Source organism: Grammomys surdaster, unplaced genomic scaffold (genome assembly GCF_004785775.1).
Source record: "Grammomys surdaster isolate TR1022 unplaced genomic scaffold, NIH_TR_1.0 138, whole genome shotgun sequence".
Lineage (NCBI taxonomy): Eukaryota > Metazoa > Chordata > Mammalia > Rodentia > Muridae > Grammomys > Grammomys surdaster.
In genome coordinates, this window is record NW_021604596.1 from 7,527,089 (window position 1) to 7,541,761 (window position 14,673).

Sequence of the window (14,673 nt, forward strand, 5' to 3'; positions counted from 1 at the left end):
TATAAACCCATTCACAACACTGCACACTATAAACCCATTCACAACACCTTTCAACCTCATTTACTTTATAGCATTTATGTCTCTTTGTTCTGTTTTGTAATCACTGAGTTTAACCAGTTACCTGTATGGCAGTGAATTTGGAACTCTCTAGTAAATCCTCCTGGGCTCATCAGTAGGTATATCACTAGTGAGAGTATCATAATCAGACAGATAACATTGGGATTAAATTTTAGGGCATTATTATTTTATGAATTATTTAGAGGTAATTGAGTGTTCAGAAGCACAAACTTTGTATATTTGTCTTAATACTTTCAAGCTGATAGACAACTGGTATGCTCTCTTGCAGCTAATGGAAGTTAAGGTACCTCTCAATTTAACTAAAACATAGCCAGGAAGTCTGAAGTCAAACAAATGACATTTATTTTGTATTTATTTATTTTTTATTAAATTCTTTTTTAATTGAATATTTTATTCACATTTCAGATGTTATCCCATTACCCCATTTCCCCACCCTCCCACCCAGGAACCCCCTATCCTATCCCCACTCCTCCTGCTTCCATGAGAATGTGCCCCCTCCTACCCCCCCCACTCCCACCTCCCCACTCTCGAATTTCTCCACAAAAGTCAGTATGTATAAGGGCACAGGACAGAGGCAAGTATCTTTAAAATGTCTGCTTTAAACACTTCTCTTCCCAGTATTAGATCTTTATATCTGCTGTATTCCAGTCCTGTTCTGGACTAAGTAGTAGCCAAATGTATTTTATTCACGGCTTTCTAGAAAAACAGAATATATATGGAGAGGTGGGAGCTCTAATAAAAGAATAGGCTTGCCATTGAGAGTGGGTGCTAGCAGGCAATGAGCAAGCACTTCCTTTTTCCATGTCCTCGTTATAGGCTCCCACTGAAATACGTGGTCCAGATTTAAGGTGCATTTTCCCACCACAAATGATCCATTCAAGAAAAACTCCTCACAGGTATAACCAAAAGGTTGAGTTAACAGTTAAATACAAGATATAGTCATGTTGACCATCAAGAATAGCCATCACACCAAGGAACATAAGTCTGGTCAGTTATTTGTTTATCAATCCTCAGAAGTTCAAAATTGTACTCTTTTTGATGAGAATAGACACATGTTTCTGTATTGATCTCACTATGAGTTTATTGCTGTCTACAATGACCTTTAACTCAAACATTACTACAAAACATCAATAAATTTCATCCTATTCAACAGAACCTGATAATATGCAAGTAATGGCAAAGTGATTTTGTGTATCTGCTCTCCTTAGTGTCAGTCACATACATGTGTTGGTTAGGACTCTTTTTAAAGTTCAGAGGGTAGAGCATTTCACCTATCAAAGGTTCCTATGTTCCTATGTAATAGCCAAGCCTCTGAATGTAGGATTGAATGAAACACAAGTCTCTAGTTTGGGACCCAACAGAATCTAATTGTAGTTTAATCTTCATTTTAGAATGTCTAAGGGAGCATTGTAAGGACTTTCCCCTGACTCTTGCTTTCTCATCTGACTATTTGATAGATCTCAGTTGAATGTGACTTTGAATTCTTTCTCCTGGACAGGAATCTGACATATGGCTTTTGTCAGGTAATTCCCTTTAGCTTTGATAGAGAGTAAACCTGAGGTTGACACGCTCTTGTGAAAAATGAGAAAAGTAACAGAGCCTGAAAAGAGAGCCATCCTGGTCCTTTCCCGAGTGAAGCCAGAAGGATGTGGCACAGGGACAGCGGTTTTTGTTTGTTTATTTATTTTGTTTTTAATAAATTGACAATCCCAGTTTCCTGGAAAAAAAATGGAAAAGCACTTTAACTTTGTAGTAAACATCTAGCCGAAGCTTATACACAGATACAAGTAGGTTTAGATCATCTTCCTTGTAGCATATGCATTGGAACAAACACTGGAAAACTTGCATACTTTTTCTTACCCCTTGGAAAAGTAAGTATTAAAATGAATAATTTAATTAATTATTAAATTAATAATTTAATTAATGGTTATACATCAAAATATAATGGTGATTTATAAAGGTATTATGATGTCCAGTAGGCATCTAAAGAGACTCACAGTGATTCTTCAGTCCCTTGTGTTTAACAACCCCCCACCCCTCTATACACACACACACAAACTTAGCTGCCTTCTAAAGAACTGACTATACAGAAGTACAGAACCTGACTCCTAACACTGTATCACAACAGATTCTAGTGTGGTATGCATGTTAAGATCCAGTTATGGTTCTGCTTCCTCCCTCTCAGGGAGTTCAGATGCCACTGCACACCAGGCTGAAAGGATGAAGCACACAGTTCAGGGGGATGCGGTGGGAGAAGGTCTTCTCTGGTCTTCGATGAAACAGCTCTCGTAGACTGTCTTGGCTTGTATGCATAACTTTATTCATAATTAACTTGTACACACACCCTTTACTGGGGTAAGCTAGGGCTATATGTATGAATTTTGGTGAATAGGAAGGAGTTTTGAAGGTGAGTGAAATCATTAGCTAGAATTTGAAGTACTATGAATGGTACATTTGTTTGGAGAGGCATTCCAGGAACCTCAGGTACTTGCTGGGAAGTGTAAGTTTAGTTTGTAGGTTTGCCAACAGCTGTGTGACCTTCCCTAGTTAGAGGATGTGACTCTCCAGACAAGGTCAGAGAAGGGGGAGCACTGCTGCTAAGGGAGTCCTCCCTTTTGTGGATCTCAGAGGCACCATGTGGCCATGGTAGACTACAACCTTAATTTGCAGTTTCCCCATACCCAGCTTCTGCTTCTTGTTCCTTCTTTTGTTGTATTGTTCTTCTTGCTGAAAGAGGTCAGCTGGTGCTGAATCTGTCCATCAGTGAAGACAGTTAACAGTAAGCTACAGCATGCAAAAATTCTTCAGAAACTCAATCCTGGGGAGCAATCATTGGAGATTGTTCACAGGTGGATGTGTATGCATTATAGCATTGGGATCCATGTCTTATCCACCTTGTGAAAAGCATAGAGTCTGAGAAGGACCAGGCTATACCTTCCCTGGTATCCAAAACCTTGGAGACAGTGTTAAAATAAACCCTTGCCTTTCTTTGTTCTGTGGGTGTGGTCCCTTCCTGACCACACTTCTCTATTCTCCTCTGTTGATTATTCTCATGCTTTCGTACTGGAAAAGCTTCATACATTTCATCTATTTTAATTTTCTGTGTCATCTTGTGATCATTCCTACATCTGGGTACATTTTTTTAGGCAGCCAATCTCTATAGTCAGCCAAGAGTTGTTTATTCAGAACTTAATTATGCATTCTTTTTGTTCTCCTTAATATTCTGTGCAAAACCCACTTTTTAGTTCTATTTGTTACTTTAGCAGATGCTGCAGAAAAGAAAAAAGCAAATGTTGCAAGTTGAAGAGATAAAATTATTCTTCCTACTATTTTACTTAATCATCTACATCAAATATGCTAAATTTTATCTGATTAAAAATGTGAACTGTTTGAAACACAAAGGAAATTTTGTGACTACTTATTAGCTTTATTAAATTTTAATATTTTGCCTAATTTAGTACTAGTTCTAAAGATTTAGTTATTTCATTCTATGTGTATGAATGATTTCCCTTCATGTATGTCAGTGTACTATGTGTGTCTTGGGCATCAAAAGAGGGTGTCAGATTCCCTGGAGCTGAAGTTGCAAATGATTTTGAGCTGCTATGTGGGTGCTGGGAACTGAATTCCTATCTTCTGAAAGAACAGTAAGTGCTATGAACGGTTGAATGATCTGTCCAGCCCCCCACTTCAGTTTTAAGTGGTTACTGTTTGTAGGTTGTCAGGCTTCCTAGCAGACATCTTATGCATTGAGACCCTAAATTCATAAATTCTCTCCTCAGAATGCTTCTTTTTTCTTTGTTGATCATATCCTAAAATAATGAATATATGATCACTAAAAATATCTTAATGTTTTTGCATTTGAAAGGCCTTCATATTTTTTTAGCCTGAAATTGATAGTTAATTCTAATTCTTAAATTATTCTTCAATTGTTTGATGGCTTCTTCTTTGACAGGTAAGAAGTCAGTTGCCCACTTATTTATCTATGTAAATGAACTGTCCTCAGATAATTATGTTTTTCTCTAACTCCTGATATTTTATATATTTGCCATGTATCTTTCAAAAGTGAGATTAGTATTATTTATGTCAAATATTTACAAACTAATTTCAAGATGAGATAAAAATATTTATTTTTGTGAATTCTAAGTATCTGAATGTTTTTAGGATATTATTGTATGTTTCATTTAAAATGAATAATTCTTCTTATTTCTGACTTGAATCATTTTGTGTCATTCCTAGTCTATATTGAACTTTAGAATTTATTTTTGCAGATACCTGTGGTGTGGAAGAAATTTTATTTTCCCTCTGATCCGCATGTTTACCCAGTATGCTTAGTGGCCTAGCCATTATATACAGCTACTCTTTCCTCTAGATAGGAGTAAACTTCCTGGTGCTTTTATGCAGCTGTGCTGGGGATAATTGAGATTGAGCTATTATGAGAAGAAAAAAAGAACATTTGATTAAATTCACAATTAGGAGGCTTTACCTGCTTGGCCTTTGAATGGGACACATCTACCCACAAAAACACATACCTTGCATGGTAATGATTATAAAATTTGTCACACCTAACTGGTGTCATGATAAGCAGTAACTGCTCTGGGGAAGCAATACTTGACCCAGAATAGATTAGACATGGGAGAAAAATCCAGACACAGCAATGAGTATGTTCAAGGGCAGAGTGCACAGAGGGCATGTGCCTTGCAATGTAAGAACTTTGCATAAGAAACAATGCTTATAGCAATCAACGGACAACTGTAATACATTTTTTTAATAAACATACTTCTTAAGGAGTCTAAAATTTTATGTAGGTTACCAGGAAATGTCCATTAAGGCAGTGGAATACATTTTCACCAGCAACCACTTGAGAGACCTCTGAACATCCAGACTGGAAATAATAGTAAAAGCTCTATGATGGCAGGAGGGAAATAAATGTATTAGTAGTATGTCATCATACGTACAAAAGGAAAAATATAACTGTCTAAAGAAAGGCAGCAGCGGCTACAATGTAAAAATAGGTGGTCTCTCTTGTACTCCTGTGCAGGCTTATTCAGTCAATCTGTAGATATAGAACTTACCCACTTGGGTTTTGATCCAGGTATTTCTCATAGCCGTCTTGACAGAGGCTCCAGACACTCCTTCAGATTACATTGCTGATTTGCTGGTGTCCAATAGCAAGGCTGTCATCTGGGGCTGTAAGTTAGAGATAACCAGCAGTCATTATACATAACTGTCTGAGAATATGAAGATAAAAATGTTAGTTATCAGAGGGAATATTTTATTTGGGTTTAGAATCCAAGGAGACCCAGTAACAGTTGCAGATGATCCTAAAAAACACTGGTAGATACTAGGAAGGATGGCTTCCCCATTAGTTGGAGGAATGATTTCTTGACAATAATGAAGTAATAAAGTAATGCCTAAGAAGCTTGGGAGGAAATGGTCTGGATCTCAAAAGCTGGGAGAGGAGATCTGATCCAGTGTGATGTAGTAGTACAAGTTGCTAGAAGGGAAAGTCTGGGTCTCTGCCTCAATATAGCATTACTATAGTTCTCCAGAAAGCTGGACCTAAGAAAAGTGGGTGGGCCCCTCAAACCTAACTATCTAAGACAGTTCTGTGGAAGAGAATGCAAACCTCAAGCTCACGAGGAGTGGCCGCAGTGGCACCTTCCCTCAGAACTTGTGGAAGAAGCAAGGGCAGTCTCAAGATTAACACAATTAAAGAATGGTGCTTTAATTTACACAGTGGCCCTGAGAATGTTAAAGAGAGAGCCAATCGCTAGGATCCAAAGGACTGTTGACTGTCATAGCAGAGGTTGTCATAAGAGTGAATTTTGTTTATAAAAACTAGAAAAAATAACCTCACTGGTATTTTTATCTGCAAAGTATTTTAAATATAATTAATGTATCAATGTAAAACAATATAAATTATACACAATTCATTAACTTTGCGAGTACTTTTGAAAGAGTGAATGCTTTAAAACCATATCACCCAACGCTTTGATGGTTGACCAATATTATACACCCCAGATCAAGTTATATTTTAAGTTATTACATTTGTGGGAATTTTATAACAAATTAAAACAAAATTATTCATCATATAATTTGTTGTCATCTGTTATAATTTCTTCTGGGATGTTACATACTTAAATAAATAATATTTTAGATTTATTATTTCACTCTTATCTGTCATTCTATTAAGTTCAATTATTCTTTGTATAACTAGATTACAATACTCATGAATTTCATTTAAGAATAATGAGAGGAGTATACCCGCCAAATGTTTTTAGAATAACTGGAAATGAGCTGGGTAGATGTGCAGCCCACTGGGCTCAGTATCACCTCATCTCCTGAGTTTGCTGAGCCGCTAGTAGATGAGGTTGTTTCTGAAGCTTAGAAATAATTTAAAAGGAAAGGACATTTTATGTAGCATGGCTCTGTGATTCACAAGTGTATTTTAAGCAAATCCAGTTTATGCTACTCTGATCTGACCACTGGTTCTAGCTCAACTCTATAAACACCACCTCCTGCTCTGATGGAGAGCTGCCTAAACTAAGTCAAAGTTGCCCTGTTCACATGTCCACGTACACATTTCAGCTATCCAAATATCTCTTGTGATATCTCCAAACATCCTGAGGCCTAACTTGATGTACATGTTTTCTATGTGACACAAACCTATTGCACCAAAGACTCCAAACAGGTAAAGATATAGAGGCTGATATTGCAGTATCTGTGTCAGTGAACAAAAGATCATTGTTCATGTTATGAAGCTTTCTGAGGAGAGCAGTTGTTCTGGTGCTTAAAGGAAGGGAAGGATGGGTGGCTTTGAGTTTTGTTATGATTCATGAGCATGGTTGGAATGGGGAGGTCTCTGTGTGAACTTAGGGTACTATATGAACTAGGGCCGGGGTCTTTGTGTGAACTTAGGATACTATATGAACTAGGGCCAAGAAAGGGCAACCAGAACTGAGGCAAACTCTTTCATGACTTTACAACTATCACAAGTCAAAGAAAAAAATATCGTCTCAGATTCTAGAGTCTTTTGTATTTTAGATAGACAACCTGTATTTGAGTTATAATCAAGCACACAAGCATGAGTTTAAAAAAAACTAGTATAGTTTGTGAAAAATCAGTCAGAAGAATACAAAACAAGAGTTTTTAACATCTGTGAGTCAATAAATTATACAATATATACATATATGTATATGTGTACAAATATATGCCTATGCATATATTAGTTTCACACTTGGAAAATAGGACAAGGGGACTATATAAATCATCACAAGAAATATGAATAAAAACTGTGAACCATACCAAGAATTACAATATTGAGAATTTGTTTTTAAATTGGCATAGAAACAGTTTTTCACAAATCATCCTAGTTTTTTTTTTAACTTGTGTGCTTGATTATGACATTTTAGACATACTTTGGCATTTTTCCTCATTGCCAGATACCTTGTTTCCTTCTGATAGCCACTCTTTCCCTGGTAGCCTTCCTTTTCCATTTGTATCACATGCATTTCTTTACCTCTATGCTCAGCTCAAGGTATCCTCTTCCTCTATCATTGTGTATTTTTAGTTAATGTTGTGCACCAGCACTCATGTGCATGGTGCCTGTGTGTGGTGTGTGAGAGGGACAGAGAGACTGATCCAGATACAGAGAGAGACAGAGAGAAAGAGACAAAGACACACAGAGAAACACACACAAAGACAGATAGGCTAAGATATAGACAGAGAGAATAGGATAGACAGAGATAGACAGATAGACACAGAGACAGAGATAGAGACAGAGACAGAGAGACAGTGAATCCAGGTCATACATAGAAGTCCTATTTGTCTTTCTGACTTAAGCTTATTTCACTTAATATATTTTTAGTCCATTAATTTTTCCGAAAAAAAAATCGTGATTTTACTTTTCTTTTTGGCTAAGTAAAATCCCATTGCATATTTCTAGCACACTTTAATTATCTTCCACGCATTTGTGACACACTTTAGTTGCCCATTCATCTGTTGATGGCCATGCAGGCTGCTTCTATTTACTAGCTATTGTAAATAATGAAGCAACAAGCAGATCATATCTAATTTGAAGCAACTCTCTGAAAGGAAATATTATCCTTGAAGCCCAAGTCCAATAATTCAAAGAGGGTGAGCAGTAGTAGTATACACTAGCTATAGATGTTTAGCAGTCTGTTAATAAAGGTTAAAATCAGTACAAAGTTAGTGGCCCTAGCTACTGCCAATGAGTAACAAGAAGCCACCCTTCACCCTATGTGAAGTCATAACCACATATGGCAGTTCTGCTCAGAGCAAACAGCACTCTTCTCTGGGTTGATGAAGCCTGGTGAGTTTTTATTTATCTTGTCCTATGCTGTCAGTTGCAGAATTTAATTTTAAATATTTAAAAACTAGTGAGAGCTAGTTACCATGTGACTTGTGCCATTAAGTCTTTCTCTAAGAACCTCAGAACATTGATTTTAAGTTGAAAGTAGCAATGCTGAAATCCTAGAACTAGATAATCAAGCCAAGGGGAAGGGAAGGTGAGAAGGAAGGAGGGAGGGAGGGAGGGAAGAATGGAAAAAGGGAGGGAGGGAAGGAGGAAGGAAATAGTGGTGATAAAGATCTAGATTATAAAACCCAGAACTTGATGTATTTTCTCCCTTGTCTTATTTTATATAAGACAAATGTTTACCTATTCTTAGATCTGCAATATACAATCTTTTGGATTTTCAGTATTTGACTACTTTGGGACATGTGTACTGATTCTTGTAAAAATGTGTCTATTTGCATTACATCATTTTCCCTTAAACATGAGCCTTAAATAAACAGCATCCCAGTGAGCGAGGGAAGTATATGCAAGATAAACTGGGCATGTTGGCACATATCTATATTCCCAGTCCTAGGCAAGCTAAGTGGAGATATGATGAATTCAAGGGTAGTTTTTGTTCTTCAGGGCTGTGACCACTCAGATGCTGGCTACACTACTTGGCCTCAATGGATTAGAAGGACAGAAAGGATGAGGGAGCAAGGAGCGTATATAGAAGAAGTTGGAGAGGAAGGAATCGGAGATGGATTAGATCAAAATGCATTGTTTAATTGTTTAAAAATTTGCAAGGGTAAATTAAGAATAGGAAAATAAACCAAATAATGCATGAAAATGAGCAATTTCACATCTATAGCTCTCATGGGCTGATGTGAATTTGAAACCCTATTATATGTTATTTTTAAGATTCTAAGAGTTTTGCAGATTTAGGGAATTTTGAAATGTATATTTTTTTGTAGCCTTAAGAGGCTAAAAATAAAATATTTTTTAATTTCGTTATGGGTATCACACATGAAGATAAATTTAGAAAATTAAAATTATTTTAGTATTCTACAAGGCATGTTAGCAACTCTTTCTTTTGTAAATTTGATTGCTGAATTAAACAGGAGTCATAAATCTTGAATGTAGTACAGTTTGAGATGTATCGACCTTGTGAGTTGAATTATTTTAAAGTTTCTGTCTTTGGGTCTTTGCAGAAAGTGTGGATTATGGGCCAGTATTTATGCAAGAACCTGATGATGTCATTTTTCCAACGGATTCCGATGAAAAGAAGGTAGCCCTCAATTGTGAAGTTCGTGGCAACCCATCTCCTACTTACAGGTAAAAATTATGCATTGGTTTTCTTCTTTTCAAAATATTTTATTATTTTTATTAATTTATTCTTCTACATATTATATCCTGACCACAGTTTCCCCTCCCTCCCTCTGCCCCCACATTCTTCACACCTCCTTGCCTCCTCTCTCCCCATCCACTCCTCCTACATCTCCCTTCAGAGAAGGGTAAGCTTCCCAGTGTTATCAACCAAACATGCTATATTGAGGTGCATTACTATTCAGTACATATCCTCATATTAAGAATGAATGAGGGAACCTAGAAGAGTCCCAAAAGCAGGCAAAAGTGTCAGAAGCAACCTCTACTCCCTCTGTTAGGAGTCCCATAAAACACCAAGCTCCACAAGCGTAACATATATAAAGGGCCATGTAGGCCCCCTGATTGTTAGTCCAGTGTCTGTGAGCCCCTATGAACCCAGGTTGGTTGATGCTATGGATTTTCTTGTGGCTCCTTACATTCTTTCCTCCCATTCTTCAACAGAATTCCTAGACTCTGCCTAATGTTTGCCTTTGAGTCTTGTCATCTGTTTCCATTAGTTGTTGGATGAAGCCTCTCTAATGATAATTGGGTTAGGCACTAATATTTATTGACATTTGTGTTTTTGTTTTGTTTTGAAAGTATGGTTTGGTTCTACTCTAGGTCTCTGGGCCATCTGGCCTCTGGTTTCTTTTTTTTTCAGGTAGTGTCAGGGTTAGGCCCCTTCTCGTGGCATGGATCTCAAGCTGGACCAGGCTTTGTTTGGCCACTCCCACAATTTTTATGCCATTACCCCACCACAGTATGCTGGTAGGACAAATTGTAAGTCAAAGATTTTGTGGCTGGGTCGGTGTCTCAACCCCTCCACTGGATGTCTTACCTGGTTATGAGAGATGGCTGGTTCAGGCTTTGTATTCCCCATTATTAGGAGTCTTAGTTAGGGTCCCTCTCATAGAATCCTGGGAGTTTCCATTGAACTAGGTTTTTACCTTGCCCTAGAATTGCCTTCCCTCCACCCCAATTCCAGTTGTCTCTGAAGTCCAGCCAGTGCTGCATAGTGAGACCTGCCATATATGCAAGACGTATCATAATATTTCAAGTAATACAATATATTTATCTTGTAATATTTTTCTTAGATGGCTTCGGAATGGAACAGAAATCGATCTGGAAAGTGACTATCGCTACAGTCTGATAGATGGCACCTTCATCATCAGCAACCCAAGTGAACTCAGGGATTCTGGGCTGTACCAGTGCTTAGCCACCAACACGTTTGGAAGTATTCTGAGTCGAGAAGCCACACTGCAGTTTGCATGTGAGTACAATAAGATTATTTTACCTAGAGTGTAGCTGCACAAATTTAAACCTTCATTTATAAAGCTTAGGAGTGAAAATATGTTAAACTGTAAATCAGAATTAAAACTAGAGAAACCACAAATTTCTTCTGAGGGTCTATTCCACGTACCTGGTATACTTGCTAGCTCCCAAATAAACTCTACAAAGTATTCTTGAGCATTAAAATGTCATCCATGAAAGCAGATGGTTTTTACCAGACATCCTTTACCTGCTTGTTTCCTTTTCTGTGCATATTAATTGCCATCTCCTACAGTCTTCAGCACGTAATAGCACATTTCAGAACCTCTGCATTTATTAGAAACCAAGAGAATATTATGAAACAGTAATGCTTCAGATGGTGACTGTAACTCTATACTGATTTTGATTAGATGAATACCCCCCTCTCTCTTACAAACACACACACACACACACACACACACACACACACACACACTTATGCAGCCAATATGTCACTACATTTTATTCAATGGCATTATATACATGACTGGTCTTTTCTAAGCTCACATTGCCTGAAGAAGGTGAAGCTGTCTTCATTAGTGCAATCATGCCACATGATATTTACACAATGACAAGATCATCCAGTACTGCCAGTTACTGAATGTAGCCCATGGGAGAGTGAGACATTGTCTTATAGACACTCTAATGGAAATATATGTAATGTTCATCATATATACTATTAACCAAATGCATAGATCCTTGAAAAAAATGTGAAATTCCTTCATTGATGGGGAAAGCTTACACCAAATTGAAAAAAGTCTACCATGTGAGAAATTTAATATTATTTGATAGTAAGTAATCCTATTTGAATTTAAATTCTTGCGGATTACAATCAGCAAAAATTGAAAGGGTTGAAGAATCTTTGAATTAAATACATATAATTATATTCATTATATAAGTTATCAAAAATGATTTTAAGTTAATTTGAGCTGAGAAATGAAGTAATTGATTCTGCTCCCTAGCATCTTCCTTGTGTCATTTCTAAAATTAAACTGAGACAGAGACACCCTCTTATAGAAGTGAGAAGAGGAAGAAAAGACTAAACAGTTGGAAACACACTCAGTGGGAAGAGTGTTAGCAAGATCCTAGGAAAATCAAAATCCTTTTTTTTAATGTCAATTTGGCTGATTTCAGAATTATATGTTTAGAAATTTAAAAGAAACAAAAACTGTACCCTGAAAACTCTATTTTTATTTTATAGAATAATTTGAGGCCAGTAGTGTGATCATAAAAGGTTTTTGTATTCATGATAACCAAGTAGCTCATGAAATCAAACAGATAACCTCTCCTGCCACCCTTCTATTGAATAAAATGGTCGTTTTGAGATAGATACAACATGACATTTTTAAAAATGATAGCTCCAATTTGACTTTGGGTCTTTCTTGAATACTGTAATTGCATTATAATCTAAATAATCTTCATATTCTGATCTTAGTAGCTACTGAACTGTAATTAATTTTTTACAATTATATAGGGTAGCATGAGTAAATTTTAATAAGAAAATTTAGTATGGAATCAGCACATTTCTTCTTTTTTCAAAGGAAAAAGTTATTTAATTTTCCGTGTGCATGTTTAAGAACCATCAGGGCTTATAAAACTTTTGTCATGAATATAGTGTTACTTACTGCCTTGTCCACAGTTAGGATCCAGAAGGCTAAATATTCCATGTGAGACTGAGATTACAAAAATAGCTCCTTCTGTTATCAGCAGCTAACAACACCACAGGTTCTACCTTCTAAAGACACAAGCGGATGAGGACATTGATGTTGGTTCCTTTTACCAGCAATGAATTAAACGAAAGGAAGAAAGGAGGAAAATAAGGAAGGAAGAAAGGAAGGAAGGAAAGAAGGAAGGGAGGTAGAAGCTATATCTAATGTATTTAAAATTAACTGAAATTTAAATTCTTCTGAAATTTTCTATTCACTTTTGAATAACACATTTATATAATGGTTGTTCCAAATTGTTTTATTGGCATGCTTATTTGAATCTCCTCCAAATGTGATTTAACCTGGCTTGAGATATAAGATTTCTGATTATCAAGAAAGGGATACATATGCAAATACTCATGAAATGCTCTTCATATCAGATGGACATTAGCATGCTCCAGGAAGTCTCATAATCATTGTGGTTGGAGAAAACACTTCCTGAGATTCCCAGTAGGTATGTAGGTAGGTAGGTAGGCAGGTAGGTAGGTAGGTAGGTAGGTAGATAGGTAGGTAGAAGACTCTACTCCAGAAGAAACTGTCGTTCTTGATAAATTCTCATAACATTTCCTATCAGAAGCCTTAGTGCAATCTCAGCACTACCCCCACAAGAATCAGCAGCAAATTTAATCAGTCTCATAAAGGCTTAATCTATCCTGTAAAGATAGTCATGAAGTAACTCATTTAACTTAATGAGTATATATATATCATATTCTAAGTACCAGGCAACATCTTTGAGTTGCTGACTGAAGAGAGACACTTCTTCTCCTCCTAACTTGTTCCACACAGGCACATGTTAACATTCTATTCATGAAATTTTTCACACTAACTTTTTCGCAAAGCAATAGCTACAAATAAATCTCAGCCCAGTTAATGTTAATACATTTAGTTTATCATTAATAAATATCTAGCTCACAGGGCTACAGTAAAAATTAATGAGGGTGAGAAATTTATATTTTACAATGTGTTTTCAAGTTTAGAGAGGGGGTTATAAATAAACACAACACTGATATATTCTTTCTGGTAGTGACCCTTAGTGGTTATCAAGAAGATGATACTTGAAAAACCATATTTTCTTCTTGGAATCTATGTTCATCATGAGGATGATTTCTTTACATAGTGGAATGGTCTCTCCTCAGTGACAAGTGAGAACATGCCATATCAAACATTGCCACTCTGTTAGCTTAGTGACACCTGGATGAGAATTTAAATGGATAACACAAATTTGCAATATCCTAAACCCAAAGTTCATCGCAGTCTCTCCAGAGATGGTAATTTTTTCTTTGTAGAAATAATTCATGCCAGTAAGTCAAACAGAAAATGAATCAAGAGTAAAATCTCCTCATGGTGTCTCTAGCTTCAGAATATATCTTTATATGCAATCCTTGGTAAATTGATAGTTCATATCTAAATTTGAACATATTGCTTTTCAGGGCATTTAGATGACTTAGATCCAAAATATTCTATTCGTCTTCCTTGAAGCAGCTGATTAAAATAACCTCCTTAACTTTTGAGAGATTTTATGACTTGCAGACTTTATATCTAAGCCCTTTAATTTAACCTTTCATTTTTATATAAAACTCAAAAATTACCTCTCTGCGTTTTTCATAACTTTTTTCTCTAAAGTAAAATTAACCTTAGACTTTAAAACCACATTTTACTAGTTTTCAACATCTAATGAAATTATTTGAATAATCAGTAACTCCACAGTATAGCCTAAGCTTATTTCATTAGTCTATGAGGCTTTGCCCATAATAACTTTATTAATTTATTTTAATATTAATCTGAATGAAAGAATGGCATTAACCTGAAGGAGTTCAATGGTTATAAAAATATTAGATTTTGTTATAAAATAAATTAGGGCTTTTTATAATTGTATGTTCCATACACAAAGCAATCTCTCTCTCTCTCTCTCTCTCTCTC

General features: G+C 36.3%; 1 protein-coding gene across 2 annotated transcripts in view; it reads left to right on the forward strand.

Moving 5' to 3' along the window:
- Cntn5 (contactin 5) overlaps window positions 1–14,673 on the forward strand; it is a 1,025,091-nt gene that overhangs the window by 615,175 nt on the left and 395,243 nt on the right. The window contains exons 5-6 of one of the 2 annotated variants that reach the window (XM_028763352.1): window positions 9,586–9,709; window positions 10,834–11,009. The exons of the other annotated variant lie outside the window; for it this stretch is intronic. Coding sequence (XP_028619185.1) covers window positions 9,586–9,709; window positions 10,834–11,009 — 300 coding nt within the window. The remainder of the gene's footprint in view (window positions 1–9,585; window positions 9,710–10,833; window positions 11,010–14,673) is intronic. 2 annotated transcript variants of the gene reach the window in all.